The sequence below is a fragment of the Bos mutus genome, chromosome 1 (assembly GCF_027580195.1).
Source record: "Bos mutus isolate GX-2022 chromosome 1, NWIPB_WYAK_1.1, whole genome shotgun sequence".
Taxonomy (NCBI): Eukaryota; Metazoa; Chordata; class Mammalia; order Artiodactyla; family Bovidae; genus Bos; species Bos mutus.
In genome coordinates this window covers 129,777,529-129,793,832 of record NC_091617.1, presented here as the reverse complement: position 1 = coordinate 129,793,832, position 16,304 = coordinate 129,777,529, and the positions used below count along the sequence as shown (strand labels likewise).

The window sequence follows — 16,304 nt, the reverse complement described above, 5'->3', positions numbered from 1 at the left end:
TTCGATATTCATATGTAAGATTGGATTGTAGTATTTTTGTGCAATCTTTGTCAGATTTAGGTATCAATGTTATATTAGCTTCATGAAAAGAAACTGAATTTTCCTTCATTTTCTATATTTTGGAACACTTTACATAATGTTAGGGATTACCTGGCCTTTAAAAGATTTGGTAGTTTCTCCTGAAACCATGTAACAAGTAGTCCCTTGATAACTATTCCTTCCCCAGAAATTATTTTCACTTTCTGCCTCTACTAGGATTTCAGTAAATTCTATTTTCCTACGAAATTAATCATTTACTTATCAAATTCACTTGTACCAAGCTGTGTAGAGTAATCCTATTAGTTTGCTTGAATATCCTGTTTTAGTGGCCATTTCTCCCTTTTATTTTTTTCGTATTTGTGCTTACTCTTTCTTGACTGGGTAAGTTAGGGATTATCTTTTTTTTCCCTTGAGAAAGACCACTTATCAACTCTATTATTTATTTTATATCTAATTACTTTCTGCTTTAAACTTTATTAAAAATTTCTAAAGAAGAATAATTGTCAGAGTTTATGGAAATTCAATCAAATCAGTGATGGGGAAAATCCATAGTTTTTAAATATTTTATGTGAGAATTAAAATCAGTGAATTATTCAACACAAAAAAGAAAGTAAACAAGAAGATGGAAAGCAATAAAGATAAAACCCCCGAAGTCGAAGACATTTTTCAAGTCAGATGTTGACAAGACAGAAGCCAAGTGACAGCACATTCTCCTAGATTAGCTCCTGAACTTCAACTGCTGTGGGAGGATGGAATCCTGGAATAGTCTTTGGGTTCCATGAGTTCTGACCCAAGTGCTGGGTTACAATCTCCTCTGGTGGCCCAGGCATTCTAACCAGAGACAGAACAGAATGCGGCTTCTCCACATGGATCTTTATACACTCTTTAATATTAGTAACCTGTTACGTAGCATGAGAGGCAGCACCAATGCAACTTGACCCCTACTAATAACTTTTGTCTTTTTAAAGGTGGTGTTAGAGCATACATTTTTTTATTTTTTTAATTCAAGTACAGTTGATTTACAATGTCATGTTAGTCTCAGGTGTACAACACAGTGATTCAGTTTTGCATATATATGCTTCCCTTGTGGCTCAGCTGGTAAAGAATCCGTCTGCAATGCAGGAGACCTGGGTTCGATCCCTGGGTTGGGAAGATCCCCTGGAGAAGGGAAAGGCTACCAACTCTAGTATTCTGGCCTGGAGAACTCCACGGACTGTATAGTCCATGGGGTCGCAGAGTTGGACACAACTGATTTTCACTTCACTTCATGTATGTACATACATATATATATATATATTCTATTTAAAATTCCTTTATAGGTTATTACAAAAATTTTTTCTAAGTAATTTTATTTTTGGCTGTGAGATCTTTGTTGGGCAGGCTTTTTTCTCTAGTTGTGGAGAGTGGGAGCTACTCTATAGTTACAGTGCAAGGGTTTCTCACTGTGGTGGCTTCTCTTGTTGCAGAGCACGGGCTCTAGGACACACAGGCTTCAGTAGTTGCGGCTCCCAGGCTCTACAGCATAAGCTCAATAGTTGTAGCGCGTGAGCTTAGTTACATTAAAATTAAAGCTAAAGTTAAATATAATATGTAAATGTCAACAGGTTTATATTAATCTCAGCAAATAAGTATACGATTTTATGTTTGCCAATGTTGAGTACTTATTTCCTGAAATCTTATCTACCCTCTTCAGTTTCAATTATATTTGACAGACATTGATGGGGAAACAGTGGCAGACTTTATTTTTGGGGGCTCCAAAATCACTGCAGATGGTGACTGCAGCCATGAAATTAAAAGATGCTTACTCCTTGGAAGAAAAGTTATGACCAACCTAGGCAGCATATTAAAAAGCAGAGACATTACTTTGCCAACAAAAGTCTGTCTAGTCAAAGCTATGGTTTTCCCAGCGGTCGTGTATGGATGTGAGAGTTGGACTATAAAGAAAACTGGGTGCCAATGAATTGATGCTTTTGAACTGTGGTGTTGGAGAAGACTCTTGAGAGTCCCTTGGACTGCAAGGAGATCCAACCAGTTCATCCTTAAGCAAATCGGTCCTGGGTGTTCATTGGAAGGACTGATGTTGAAGCTGAAACTCTAATACTTTGGCCACCTGATGTGAAGAACTGACTGATTTGAAAAGACCCTGATGCTGGGAAAGATTGAAGGCAGGAAGAGAAGGGGACGACAGAGGATGAGATGGTTGGATGGCATCATCGACTCAATGGACACGAGTTTGAGTAAACTCCGGGAGTTGGTGATGGACAGGGAGGCCTGGCGTACTGCAGTCTATGGGTCACAAAGAGTCAGACACGACTGAGTGACTGAACTGAACTGAAGAGCTGACCAGAGAAAATATTTATAACAAATGAAAAGAGAGCACATATAAGTATAGATACAATAATGACTTAACTCTGTAAAAAATATATATAAATATGCCATATTTTATACACCAAAATACTTATAGTGGTAGTAACTCTCTGAAGGCAAGAATCCTTGTCTTACTCATCCTTGTAGTGCCATCTTATAGAAGAGTAACTGGTACAAAGTATGTGTTCAGTAAGTGCTTGCTGAAAAAAAATTAAAGTGAATTAAGTTCTCAGAAAAAGGGGTACTCAATCAAGTAAATATATGAAATTTTAATATCTTTTTCATCTGAAATATACAAAGTTCTAAAGATAAAATATATACCGAACTAAAATCTTCTTATGTAACTTCATTATTACAAACTTAAGTCTTGAGTCAAAGATCCAATTCTAAAAATATAGTCTTAAAAATCATGTATCTACATATAATACTAAGACAAGTAAACTGTCTCAGGCTGTATCATTATCATCCACTGCGGCATAGATGGCTTGATTCCTTCTCTTGATTTTCTTTCTTTGTTCAGGTTCATGTTCATCACTCAGCCTCTTCAGTGGCACCGTGGTTAAGTCCTTTCCATCCCCCAAGTCCACAGGGTCACCAGAATTCCCCTCCTTGCACACTGGGGAACCCGATGTATCGTCAGAAGATACAGTCATGGAACTTGGCAAGATCCTGATGTCAGAGAAGCTTGCAGAAAAGTCAGAAGCTTGATCACAAGACGGTTCTACAGACGGTGTATTCGTGTCACTGTGTGCACTTACAATACTATCATCATACTCCTCTTCTTCATCTAACATGATCTCATCTGGATTAATAGAGGACAGGGCAGATGTGTCTGTGTTATATTCACTAGGGTCTTCTCCAGAGTCATTACCCTCCGTGTCATCCTGCCCTTCATAGTCACCACACAAGTGCTGGTCTTCCTTGGCCTTCTGAAGCCTGACGTTAATGTCTGTGATGCCAAGTTGGGCACAAAATTCAGTCGTCTGAGGACTGATCCTATGAACCAACTGCATCTGTGTCTGTGGCTTGCTAGGGTCATAACAAGCAGCTGTTATACTAAAGTTATTTGGAACTTTGAGGTCATGATTCAATTTCTCCAGTACTTCGTTAATAGCTTCTTTTGTTGCACTGTAATCCCATCTAAAAAGTCAAAAACAATAGCTTTTTACATTTTATCGACCTCAGCAATAAATAATGAAATCTAAGTATGGACTGCAGGTGAAAGAATTAAAAAATTAACCACATTTCAAAATTAATAAAATTATAGTTAACTTAGCAAAGGGCCATTTCTGAAATTAAAACAATTTTTAGAAAAAGCTGTCCTTAACTCACGCCCTAAAACAAGTACAAATTATTTTAATGTGCAAACCAAATCTCCACCATCGTACAGTTTGATGCACTTATACACTTACTAGAGCTGGTGCTCAGCAGTCCATTTTCTTGGATTTCTTAGATGGAAAAAGTGCAGTTTTCATATCAGTCGGTAAACTCTGACTTGTTCTGACAGTCGTTTAACAATAACTCCTTTGATTAAAAAAATTATAACAAGGTGGAGGAGACAAAAACTGTGCATACAATGGAGACAGCAAATCCTAAATAAGGCCAGACTTACCTTGTATGCAGGCCATTATTCTCAGGCATATTCCACAGGCGCTCAGTCACATTAATAAGATCATCAGTAGCCCTGAGAACAGTGAGCCATTCAGCATCATATTCCAAGTAATCAGGAGCACTGGGGTCATGTTCTACTTCTATTACCTACAGGAAGAAATCGGTAATTTTAAGAAATACATACCCGTTCTTATATTCTAGAAATGTCAATATAACAATACAGTTTAGGAATTTAATTTAGTAGCTTAAAAACATTAACTTAAACATTCCCCAAGAAAACTCAGAATATATAAATTACAAAGAACAACAATAAATTCTGAAAGAATAGTTAGTAATTTCTTTTTTAATCATAGGAAGAGCAAACTACATGGCAAAGTTATTTCATTTTCTCTTTACCTGAAGAAAGTCTCTGTGTGGTAAGCACTTGTCCAAGGCTAGAAATTTGGTTGCTTTGGTTGACTGTTCTTTATCCATGGTCTAGAAAATATGAACTATGATTTAATAAAGAATGTTAAAACATCCTCGGGTGGGTGGGGTGGGGAGGGAGAGGTCATATGTATACCTATGGCTGATTCATGTTCATTATGGCAGAAACCAACACAACATTGTAAAGCAATTATCCTCCAATTAAAAATTAAAAAAAAAAAAATCATCTCAGGCAAGTCATACATTGAATAGGATAGAAATAATCTTTATTACCCATACCTCTAAGTTGTGTGTTAAAGGAACAACTGTTACTTTTCCAAAACAAGTTAGCTCTATTTCTACTTGTACAATGGCAAGCAAGGCACTTAAATTCTCTGCGTTTCAATTTCCTTACAAGAGGACTTCCCTGGTGGTCCAGTGATTAAGAGTCTGCCTGCCAGTGCCGGGGACACAGGTTTGATTCCTGGTCCAGGAAGATCTCACATGCCACAGAGCAGCTAAGCTGGGGTGCTACAATTACTGAGCCCACACACTGCAGCCACTGAAGCCCACACACCGCAACTAGAGCTGTACACTGCAATTAGAGAAGTCCAGGCAAAGCAACGAAGACCCAGCACAGACAAAAGAAAAGAAAAGTCCTTATAGTAGTCACAGCAGAAAGTAATGGTGGTAATGATAATGTTAAAGCAAATAAAACACAAAAACCAAAGTGTATAACACAAAGGTTAAAGAACAGACAAGAGAAGAGCTTAAAAGCAAACTGGCAGAGCTAAAACCATAAAACTTGTAGAAGAATTAATAGGAGAAAACTTTTGTAACCCTGGGTTAGGCAAAGATTCTTAGATATAACACCAAAGTAGATATTCACCAATAAAAATGAAAGCAATAGTGACACTCGCTACAAAAATGATCCTCAAAGCAAGTAAAAGAAAGAAAGCAGAAACCAAAGACTATTTATTTTATGATTCCACTTATACGAAATGTTCAGAAAAGGTACGTCCACAGAGATAAAAAGCAGTAGTTGGCTGGGGCTGAGGGCAGGAACACAGACTGACATCAAAGAGGCACACAGGATCTTTTGGGGTGATGGAAATGTTCTAAAATTGGATTATATATGATGTTTGCACAACTCCAGAAATTTACTAAGAATCACTGAATTCTACACTTAAAACAGGTGAATTTTTTGATATGGAAATAAAAATCCAATAAAGCTCTTTTTAAAAAGTGAACTGGCAGAAAGCAACATGGGGGGATCACAAACATGAAAGTCACACTGGAAGAAGTAAAAAGTGACTCACTAAGAACAGCAAGGAAGCAAGCTCTTCAACACCCTGCTGAGAGTTTTGACTCCGTGGTGGGGAGGGAGTGGCCGGTGGGAGGCACAGAGACCACGAGCAGATTCGGGAAGCACGGTGGTTCTGAGGAAAGGTGATCTCTGGTGTTGGTAAAGAGCTCAAACAGAAGACTGGTGAAGTCAGAGGTGCCAAGAAAAAGGGGATCAAACATAGCCTTAATTCAGAGACACAAGCTTCTGAGGTTGATACCAGAAGACTGAGTTGGGCAGGTGGGGGTGGGGGTGGAGTATCAAGTCAGGTGCTTCAGTAACAGTCCAAGAAAGTCACAAGCCCAGAAGAGATTAACAAGGACGCGGGGCAGGTGACTGACAGAAACAGAAGACTTGGAGATGAGGATAATCACGTTGGCAATAGCCCAAAGGAAGATGAAAGAGGTCACCTTGCTTCCTTCCCCCAGTGAAGCTGGGGAGTGAGAATAAGAGAGGGCCCACAGGCATGTTTTCAGACAGAACCTTCCAGACTGTGTTTGAGGAGCATCACTGAAGTACACCTCTACCATAGAAAAGGATTTGGTCCAGTAAGTTCAGGAAGCACTGCATACCCCATCCCCGATCCTGGAGTAAGGTGATGCCCATTAGGACATTAAAGACTCTCAGGTTGACTTCCCAGGCGGTCCAGTGGTTAAAAAATCCACCTTCCAATGCAGGGGACACAGGGATTAGGGTTAGGGAAAAAAGATCCCACATGCATGGGGCAACTAAGCCCACACTGCAACCACTGAGCCTGAGAGCACGCTCTGGGGCCCATGCACCACAACTAGGGAGAACCCAAGTGCCACGTGCGATCCCACGAGTTGCAACTAAGACCCAATGCAGCCGAATAAATAATAAAGACGCTCAGAAATTCTAGAGAAGCTTCTGAGAAGGTATCTCTGTTAACCCAGTGTGTTCTAAACATTTTCCCTAGGGAATACTTTATGGGAAAGTCAGAATTAAGTCAGAATTGGAGGTGAAAGGAAGAACCATGTATTTCCATAAAAGCCTAGCTCTAAAGTCTATATTATCTACCTGCTATCAAGCACAATCAGCTATGCAGTTACCCAAGGAGCACTCCGGAAGTTTTCCTCCCTCTGTCACTAAATTCTGATGATTCTGCTTCCAAAATCTCTCTGGAGCCTGCGTCGTTCTGTGTTCCCTCTTTGCCATAGGTTAGAACCTCATCTTTTACTTACACAGCCTGCTCTGTCTCCCACTTTACATTACTCCAACCCACACACAAAACTGTTGCCAAACTAATCCTTCTGAAATGGAACTCTGATGTCACTATCTCCCAACTTTCCCAAACTGCAGAGAAGGGCTGGGAGGCAGCTATGATCTTGCTCCAGCTTTCTCTCTCCCTGTGCCTCAGCCCCAGAGACCAATTGCACTTCCCCAAAGACAGAGTGCCGAAGAATTGATGCCTTTGAAGTGCGGTGTTGGAGAAGACTCTTGAGAGTCCCTTGGACTGCAAGGAGATCCAACCAGTCCATTCTGAAGGAGATCAGCCCTGGGTGTTCTTTGGAAGGAATGATGCTAAAGCTGAAACTCCAGTACTTTGGCCACCTCATGCGAAGAATTGACTCATTGGAAAAGACTCTGATGCTGGGAGGGATTGGAGGCAGGAGGAGAAGGGGACGACAGAGGATGAGATGGCTGGATGGCGTCACTGACTCGATGGACTGAGTTTGAATGAACTCCAGGAGTTGGTGATGGACAGGGAAGCCTGGCGTGCTGCAATTCATGGGGTCGCAAAGAGTCGGACACGACTGAGCGACTGAACTGAACTGAAAGACGCCACACTCTCAGACTTACAGCCTGTGCACACACTGGTCCCTTGGCCTAGATTACCCTGATAACCTGCTTCTTCCTGGCAACATCAATTCCTTTAGAAGACCTCCTCTATCCCTTCATCTCTCTGTCCACATCCCCACCTTACCGTGGCCTGGTTCAGGTGCTCCCACAGTACCCTAGCACTTTTGTCACAGACCTACTACACTATTCTATAACTGACTGCTTGTCCCTTCTCCCAATTGGATGCTGAGTTACTCACAAAAGGAAACTTATCTTTGATTTCTTTCGCTAACTTCCCAACTGTGCCCATGGTGCCCATAGATGTTCAGTAAGCGTTTATTAAATCAAAGAATAAACATTTTGGTTCCTACCTGGTGCTGCATCAAGGCTGCAAACTTTACATGTAGGTGGGCGGAAAACCAGTAAGTAGGTTTTAAGTGCTCTAAAAGCTCGGAGGCAGCGGGACTTCCTAGTGTGTTATTTTCCACTTCTTGTCGGAAAAAAGATTTAGTCTTAAGAAGTTGCTTCTTGTTTCCATAATGATAGATACTTCTTGGCCAATCATGAGATAAGAATATGTCCATAGGCTGCTTCAGCTTTAAAAGAAAAAGAAAAGAAAGCAAGCTCTTAAAAAGAGATTAAACAAAAGGAATCCTCTGCCTTCCTTCCACTATCACACAACCACTTACCCACAGAGTTCTCTAGATTTCAGTGAATTCATCCTAGGGACACTTTATTTAATGAAATTACAGAAATACTGAGCTACTCACTCATCAAGGCAAAGAGAAATAACTTTCTCTTTACCTCATAAATGATCCTTATTTTCTATGGCAAGGCAGCTCAGTAGAGACACACTTCGATTAGACTGCCAGGCTCAGTTCAGCCTGGCAGACTCTACCACTGAACAGTGTGGGAAGTCTCCGGCAGGTGACTTTACCTAACTGAGCCTTGGCCTCTCACCCTTAGTGTGACAAAGTTGAGCAATATCTATCTCACAGAATCTGAGTGACATTTATATGAACAATCACAGATGAAAATTGCTAGCCCAGTTAAGCACTGAAAACTGAAAGTGAAAGTCACTCAGTCATGTCCAACTCTGTGACCCCCTGGGCTACACCGTCCATGGATTTCTCCAGGCCAGAATACTGGAGTGGGTAGCCTTTCCCTTCTCCAGGGGATCCTCCCAACCCAGGTCTCATGAATTGCAGGCAGATTCTTTACCAGCTGAGCCACAAGGGAAGCCCAGGCACTAAATGGGATCACAAACAAAAACCTAGTCTCACCCACTCTCCAATTAAGCCAGTGTTTCAATATGACCTTCACGATTTTCCTATATCCTCTATTATCACTATTATTTTCTATTTAATATCACTATTTAAAATAAAAAAGTAATACTTTCTGTAAACTATCACTTTTTTCCAATACATATTCATCAGCTTTACCTTAAGGAATAGTAGCTGAAATCATGGATCAAACATTTTATTATTATTAATCACTAAAATAAATGTATAGCCATTAAAAATTTATAAATGTTCATCTGTGAACCTCCTAAAAACAACTCAAGATCCAAATTTTAGAAATACAGAATTAAGCTCTTCTTGGAAGTAGTAGACTAAACTGATCAAAATACATTCTGGTACACAATTTCTTTACATTTTTTCAAGTCTGCCATAGTATAGTTTTTACATACCTGTTTTAATTTGTAGACTTCAATATTTCTCACATGATATATACTCCTTACTGTAGCTGCATTATAAGGGGGGCACTCAAAATGACCTTAAAGAAGAGAAGTTGTATTCAACTCCTTTAAATACTGAAAATATAAATACATACATATACTGCTCCAAATCAATACTTTTGGTTTTTAAAAATTTTATTTGAAAAACCCTGCTCTCTAAATGATGGTATTTTCTAATAAGTAATTACAAAGTATAAATCTAAATGACTAGAGGGGCTTCTGATTTTTAAAATTAAATTATATTTAATTTTAGAATACACTGCTTATTCACATAGTTTAAGATTTAAAAGGTGTACCATCTGATAGGTATAGGGGAAGGCGAAAGAAGAGTGAGGGAAGGATGGATGGGGAATTTGGCATATGGCATGTGGGATCTCAGTTCCCTGACCAGGGATTAAACCTAAGCTCCCTGCAGTGGAAGCTTGGAGTCTTAACCACTGGATCGCCAAAGAAGTCCCTATATCGTGATATACTTAACTAGTTCCCATCTTTTGCTATTACAAAGAAGACTGAAATAAATAAATTTGTTTATATCATTTTGTACTTGTGGACTATATCTGTAGATAAATTCCTAGAAGTAGAATACCTTAGTCAAAATACTTGTATAATTTCCACAGATATTACCAATTATCCTCCAAAGAGTGGTTCCTATTTGCATCTACACCTGCTACATATGAGATGGCCTATTTTTGTAGACCTGTTCCAACAGTTTACAACAGGGAGCAGGGCAGCAAGGAACAGACTTGAATTTAATAGCTATACTGAGGATATAAAAATTTTCGCTGCCAATTTAATTCATGAAAGTTTAAAATCAATGGGAATCCAAGCTATTTCTTTAAAATCAAGTTATGATTCATTCAGATTCAGTGTGGTATACTTATACAATGGAATACTATTCACAAATTAAAATGAATACAGTTACATGTATCAACATGGATTTCAAAAACATATAAACAAATGTTGCATAAAAATATATGTAAAATGATACACTTATAATGAAGTTTAAAGCACTCTATATAATACAATGTTTAAAGCTATTAACTGATATGGTAATGACATAAAATAATCAAGTGAATGATAAACACCAAATTCAGACTAGTGACTGCCTGGTGAAGTAAGAGAGGAAAAAAGGGGAGAGATGGGACTGAGGACAGACAAACAATGAATTTTGATTGTATCTGCACTCCTTTTTTTTTTCTTAAAAATCAAAACTAAAAATGGCAAAATACCAAATAAAACTAAATGGTGGATACACAGATGATACATTCTAATGTTCTGTATGTTTTCATATGTATATAATATTTTATAAATTTAACAAACCTATTCATAAAAGAAATTCAATGAAAAAGTCAAACTATATATTACGTTTAAGTTACTCTGTGGCATACAAGTTCTAAAGTTTAAAAACAATTCTCAGGGGACGACCCTAGTGGTCTGGTGATTAAGAATCCACCTTCCAAAGCAGGAGACATAGAGTTGATCCCTGGCTGGGGAACTAAGACCTCACAGCCATGAGGCAACTAAGCCCACAAGCCACAACCAGAGAAGCCCCCACAATGAAATTAGAGACATCCTCCCACCACAACAAAGACTAGCGCCAAAAAAAAAAAAAAAAAACTTTAAAATAATAATAAAAATAAATAATAAGAAATTAAAACAATTTTCAGAATAACAATACCCACTTTGTTGTACACCTGAAATTAATGTAACAACGTAAGTCAAGTTTACTTCAATTTTTAAAAAAAGAATGTAACTTTTTTTTTTTTTAAAGGATAATAATACCTTTTCGATAGTCATGAGATTTAAAGATACCAGAGATTCCACCAATTCTTACTCCTCGGTATTTTACTACTCCTGCCAAACCTGAAAAATTACACAATTAAATAAAATTACTATAGGATAAAGCAATCTCTTTACTAACTTAACGGTTTGGAGGCCAAGAATACCATTCAGTCCTAAAATTATGTGAAAATTAAGTATCATGATGAGGTTACCCTTTTACATAGAAATATGCCAACAATATATAAGGTGGACGAGGGAGAGGGGACTAGAAGCAAATCAGGCAAGAGACTGAGCGGAGAGGGAGGAACAAATGAGACAGGGTGTGTGAAGAGGGAAATTGTGGTTTTGTTGTGTAGTCAGTCACTCCAGTACTCTTGCCTGGAAAATCCCAAGGATGGAAGAGCCTGGCAGACTACAGTCCACGGGGTCTCGAAGAGTCGAACATTACTGAGTGACTTCACTTTCATGCATTGGAGAAGGAAATGGCAATCCACTTCAGTATTCTTGTCTGGAGAATCCCAGGGACAGAGCAGCCTGCTGGGCTGCCGTCTGTGGGGTCGCACAGAGTCGGACACAACTGAAGCAACTTAGCAGCAGCAGCAGTCATTAAGTCCTGTTCGACTGTTTTGTGACCCCATGGACTGTAGCCTGCCAGGCTCCTCTGTCCATATGATTTTCCAGGCAAGAATACTGGAGTGGGTTGCCATTTCCTTCTCCAAGGGGTCTTTCCCACCCAGGGATCAAACTCGTGTCTCCTGCATTGGCAGGCAGATTCTTTACCACTGAGTCACCTGGGAGGTTGGTACCTAATAGAATATGGGGAGGGGGTGGGGGAAATAGGGGAAAATGTTCTATGATGGATTTATATGTTATAAACCTAAAAGTCAAAGGTGTAAAGTATAAAGAACCTGCAGTTTCTATATTTCATTTCTGATTGATCATCTTCAATTTCACCCTTTCACAATACTACAATTGTCAAAAGAAGATCAATCAGTAAAAAAGAAGAATGAAGTTTCTAAAGTTCAGAAACATCTGTAAACATTTAAATAAAGACATGAAAGGACTGTATAGTTCAAAAGAATTAAAAATGAACCTGAACCTAATCAGGACTATAAACCTAAATGCAAATTACAGGCAACACACAGGATAAAAGGAGTGCTAAACAACACGAGGGAATCCAGTCAGCTAAACCTAGAAAGCAGGAAAGTCTGTTACTGCCACATAAATTCCCCATTTTCTTCAACATAAATAGCATGAGGGGTAGGGAGGAAAGTGAAAAGGGACAGTTAATAAGATTCCAGAATCATGACAATCAAATAAAATGCGCAGACCTTGTTTGGATCCTATGTGAATAAGTCAACTGTAAAACAGACTTCTTTGTGATAATCAGGGAAATATGAACATAAACTAGGTAACAGATAATAATAGATAATTGGTATAATCCTGGTACTGTAGTAGTGGTATTTTAAAAAATCTTCATCACTTAAAAATACATGCTAAAGTATTTACAGGTGAAATAATCTGATGGCTAAGATTTGCTTTAAAATACTACAATCACCTCCTTCCACAAAAGAATTTAGTGGGGAGTGGGTTAAAAGAAGGAACACAGAATGATAATCGTTGTTACAGCTGGTTAATAGGTACAGAGATTCATTATACTATTCTCTATTTTATCAATGTTTAACAATTTCCATTATTAAAAGTTTATTTCTTTAATAAGAGGAATAGGAAAAAAATAAAGAGAATGCAAACAGTGTGGAAGCTCTTTGCAGTTACATTAAGTATTGCTTAAAGCACTAAATGATGCATGGGCATATTCTCAAGATTGCCTACTTATGTGAATTATTTTAGTTAAATTTTCATAATTAACTATTTAAATCAAGACAGTCCACAAACACCACACATCTCAAGATGCTGATCAACTGATATACAAATCCTGGCAGGCTCTTCCATGCCATCAGACCAAGAAATTACCCATAAACACATACCTAAATAATAAATGTTTGGTGCTACCCAGCCACCGTAGGGTAACTCTTGCAAATGATTTGAGGCTTCATGGTTTCCCCCAATGAAAATCGTGAGAACTGGGGCCTTCTTCTCCCCAGAGTAATACCTAGAACATAAGGTTAAAAGTTGTCAATTGGTATTGCAGAAATGAGACACAGAGAAACGCAAGTGGGCACGCCTATACAATTAGTCACAGCAGAAAAGCAAAATGATCTCAAGGAAAAAAATCTGAGCTCATCATAAAAACTTTAAAAGCTCTTCCTAAACGAATTCCCCATCCTTTTCCTTAAGAATGAAGAGCTGCCACTTTGGGTTTCAAGCCAAAGTATGTTCAGTGAGCTCAAAAACTTTTGTCAGTTCACTGCTAAAGCCTTAGTTTCTAGAATGAGGACTGCTTTGTGTGTGCTGTGTTTAGTCCTCAGTAGTGTCCGACTCTTTGTGACCCCATGGACTGTAGCCCGCCAGGATCCTCTGTCCATGGAATTCTCCAGGCAAGAATAATGGAGTGAATTGCCATGCCCTCCTCCAGGAGATCTTCCCAACCCAGGGATCGAACCCACGTCTCTTGCATTACGGGCGGATTCTTCATCTTCTGAGCCATCGGGCAAGCCCTGAACGAGGACTAGCACACAGCAAGGATCCAATAAAAACTCTTGGATCATTAAATGAACAAGTCCCAGAGTTTTATCAAGCATTAAGGTAGAGGAACCTGTCACTTTCTTTCTCCAGGTGTCCCTCTCAGGCTGAGATCCCTTTCGAAACAAATAGATGAATGGAAAGAAGAAAAGTGACTGACATTTACTAAACGCCAGTTCCTAGATACACAGCATGAACAAAGACGAGAAACGAGAACTAAGAGAGACAGCTGGTCAGTGGTAGGCACACGGGACTGGAACCCAGCCCCCACCGCTGGCTGCCCCACACCTCGTACCGCGGGCCGGGCCGCGTCCCTCACCTGTAGAAGGTTTGCATGTGGCGGTACTTGGGCGGCACGGCCATGCAACGCAGGTCGGCCTCGTTGCGCACTGCCTGGAAGTCGCCGCAGCAGAGCAGAAGGTCTATCCGCCCCGGGCCGCGCCGCTCCGCCAGCGCCAGCGTCTCATAGATCTTGTCCAGCTCGCCGTGGCAACAGCCGGCCACAGCCACGCGCATCCCTGCCGGTCCGAAGAGGGGAGCGCTGCCCGCAACCCCTTAAGCCAGAACGAGCCCAGGACAGATAGCGAAGACCAGACTGAGCTCAGCAGCCGCCCGCCTTTCCTGACATGCCGCCTCCTGCAACCAAGTCTCCAGTAGTATAATTCACTTCCGCTTTCCAAATCTCGCGAGAAAGGGATCGGAAGGGCAGCATCCACTCAGGGATTGCAGGGAAAGTTCAAAGACTCGGATTTTGCCTGTCTTGGCGGGTTTTTGAGTACGGACAGATTGACAGATGCTAGAAATTAAAACCAGAATAGTAAAATAAACATTCCCGAAAATAGTGTAGTTTGATAATATGAAACCAAACTTAGGGTGTATACCCCTCACGGCAAAGATAGTTGCCTGAAATTGATTAGAAATTAAAAGGTTTCTAAAAGACACTCCAAAATAAAAACAAATTTAAAATAAAACTGAAAAACCCACTGACGATTTTGAAATTATCTCTTCGAGGAGTTTCTAAAATTATCAGGGGTTTTTGTTTGTTTGTTTTTTTTTTAAGGGGCCGGGGACTCTTCATTTTCCTACTAGTCGTTTGTATAACTAGACAGCAAACTCAATGAAAGCGGAAGAATGTCTCGAAAACATCCAGGAGGGAAAAGGACCAGACTGACAGTTGATGAATTTGTGGCCAAGGCAGAAACAAATAAACAAATAAAACCCTTATGGCAAATTTAATCAAGAAAAGAATCGAACTTCTGGAGATCAAACCCAGGTTTCTTGCATTGCAGGCGGATTCTTTACCGTCTGAGCCACCAGGGAAGCCCAGGAATACTGATTCTGTTAGAGTAAAGACAGTATCTAGATAGAGGCACTCATTTTGTTTAGTTGCTAAGTCATGTCCATTCTTTTGTGACTCAATGGACTGTAGCCTACCAGGCTTCTCTGTTCATGGAATTTCCCAGGCAAGAATACTGGAGTGTTGCCATTTCCTTCTCCAGGGAATCTTCCTGACCTAAGGATTGAACCTGTGTCTCCTGCTTGGCAGGCAGATTCTTTGCCTCTGAGCCACCAGGGAAGCCAATACTCAATGATGAGCAAGATGAAAAAAGAAACCACATGTGAACTATGGAAACAGGCTAAAAAAAGCCTAATCTAGGGTAAAGCTGAACAGATATTAATTAAAACTTTGTAGCTACAACAAGACCTTTCTCCTCTAAATCAAGTCTGCTTATTGAAGTGGTTGATTCCAAGGCAGAGAAAGTACAACATGAGCCTGGATCTTCTTGTACCAAAAAAAAAAGGTGTGCTCCTTGAAAATATGTGAGTTATTTTCAAATATCTTTTGATATTAATTTCTAACATAATTCCACAGTGATAAGAGAACAGACTCTAGGATTTCAATACCTTTAGACCATGAAAATTTTGCACCTTGTTTTATGTCCCTGGATATGTCCCCTATTTTATAGTCTGTGGTAACTGGAATAGAATTTGTATCCTACTGTTGTATGAAAATTGTATTTTCACCTAATTGTGCCTTTTAGGCCTACTATATGCTTCTACTTATCTGTATATTCATTCTATTAGTTTTTAAGAGTTTGATAGTGAAATTCCAACTAAAAGTCTTAATTAATCTACTTAAAAAATAATTGTAATATACAGTGGAACTGTATGTAACTCTGTTCTGTATTTTCCAAGTCTCCTATAAATGTGTTATCATATTTTCATAATTTAAAAAATAAAAAAGAAAGAAAAAGAAAATGAAAACAGGAAGTACTCAAAGAATCTGGAACATCAAAATGACATTGACTGAAGGCTTTCTTACAGGCCAAATCTGAAACAATTTCAGCATCAAAATGCATAATTGTAGTAACAGACATTAGCCCATTGAATAAAGTAAGAATACACTATTTCATTCTGGCAGAAGTAAGTGAATAAACAAGTAAATAGGAAAAGAGAGCTCACATTTACATAAGAATGCTGATTGATAAGTATAGAAGGAAAGTTGGAGTTAAAAATTACCATTTACCATCATCATCATCACTGTTCCAAGTAGGAATTTTCAATGAATGTTAA

At 39.3% G+C, this 16,304-nt stretch overlaps 1 protein-coding gene across 1 annotated transcript; it reads right to left on the bottom strand.

Annotated features, from left to right (window-relative positions):
- Window positions 1-967: 967 nt before the first annotated feature.
- On the bottom strand, window positions 968-14,393 carry DBR1 (debranching RNA lariats 1). The gene is made up of 8 exons (XM_005908924.3): window positions 14,050-14,393; window positions 13,076-13,200; window positions 11,088-11,168; window positions 9,258-9,343; window positions 7,939-8,163; window positions 4,414-4,494; window positions 4,019-4,164; window positions 968-3,546 (listed from the first exon to the last, which is right to left on the bottom strand). The coding sequence occupies exons 1-8, from the start codon at window positions 14,244-14,246 to the stop codon at window positions 2,853-2,855; spliced, it is 1,635 nt and encodes a 544-aa protein (XP_005908986.2). The 5' UTR covers window positions 14,247-14,393; the 3' UTR covers window positions 968-2,852.
- Between the last annotated feature and the right edge of the window lie 1,911 nt (window positions 14,394-16,304).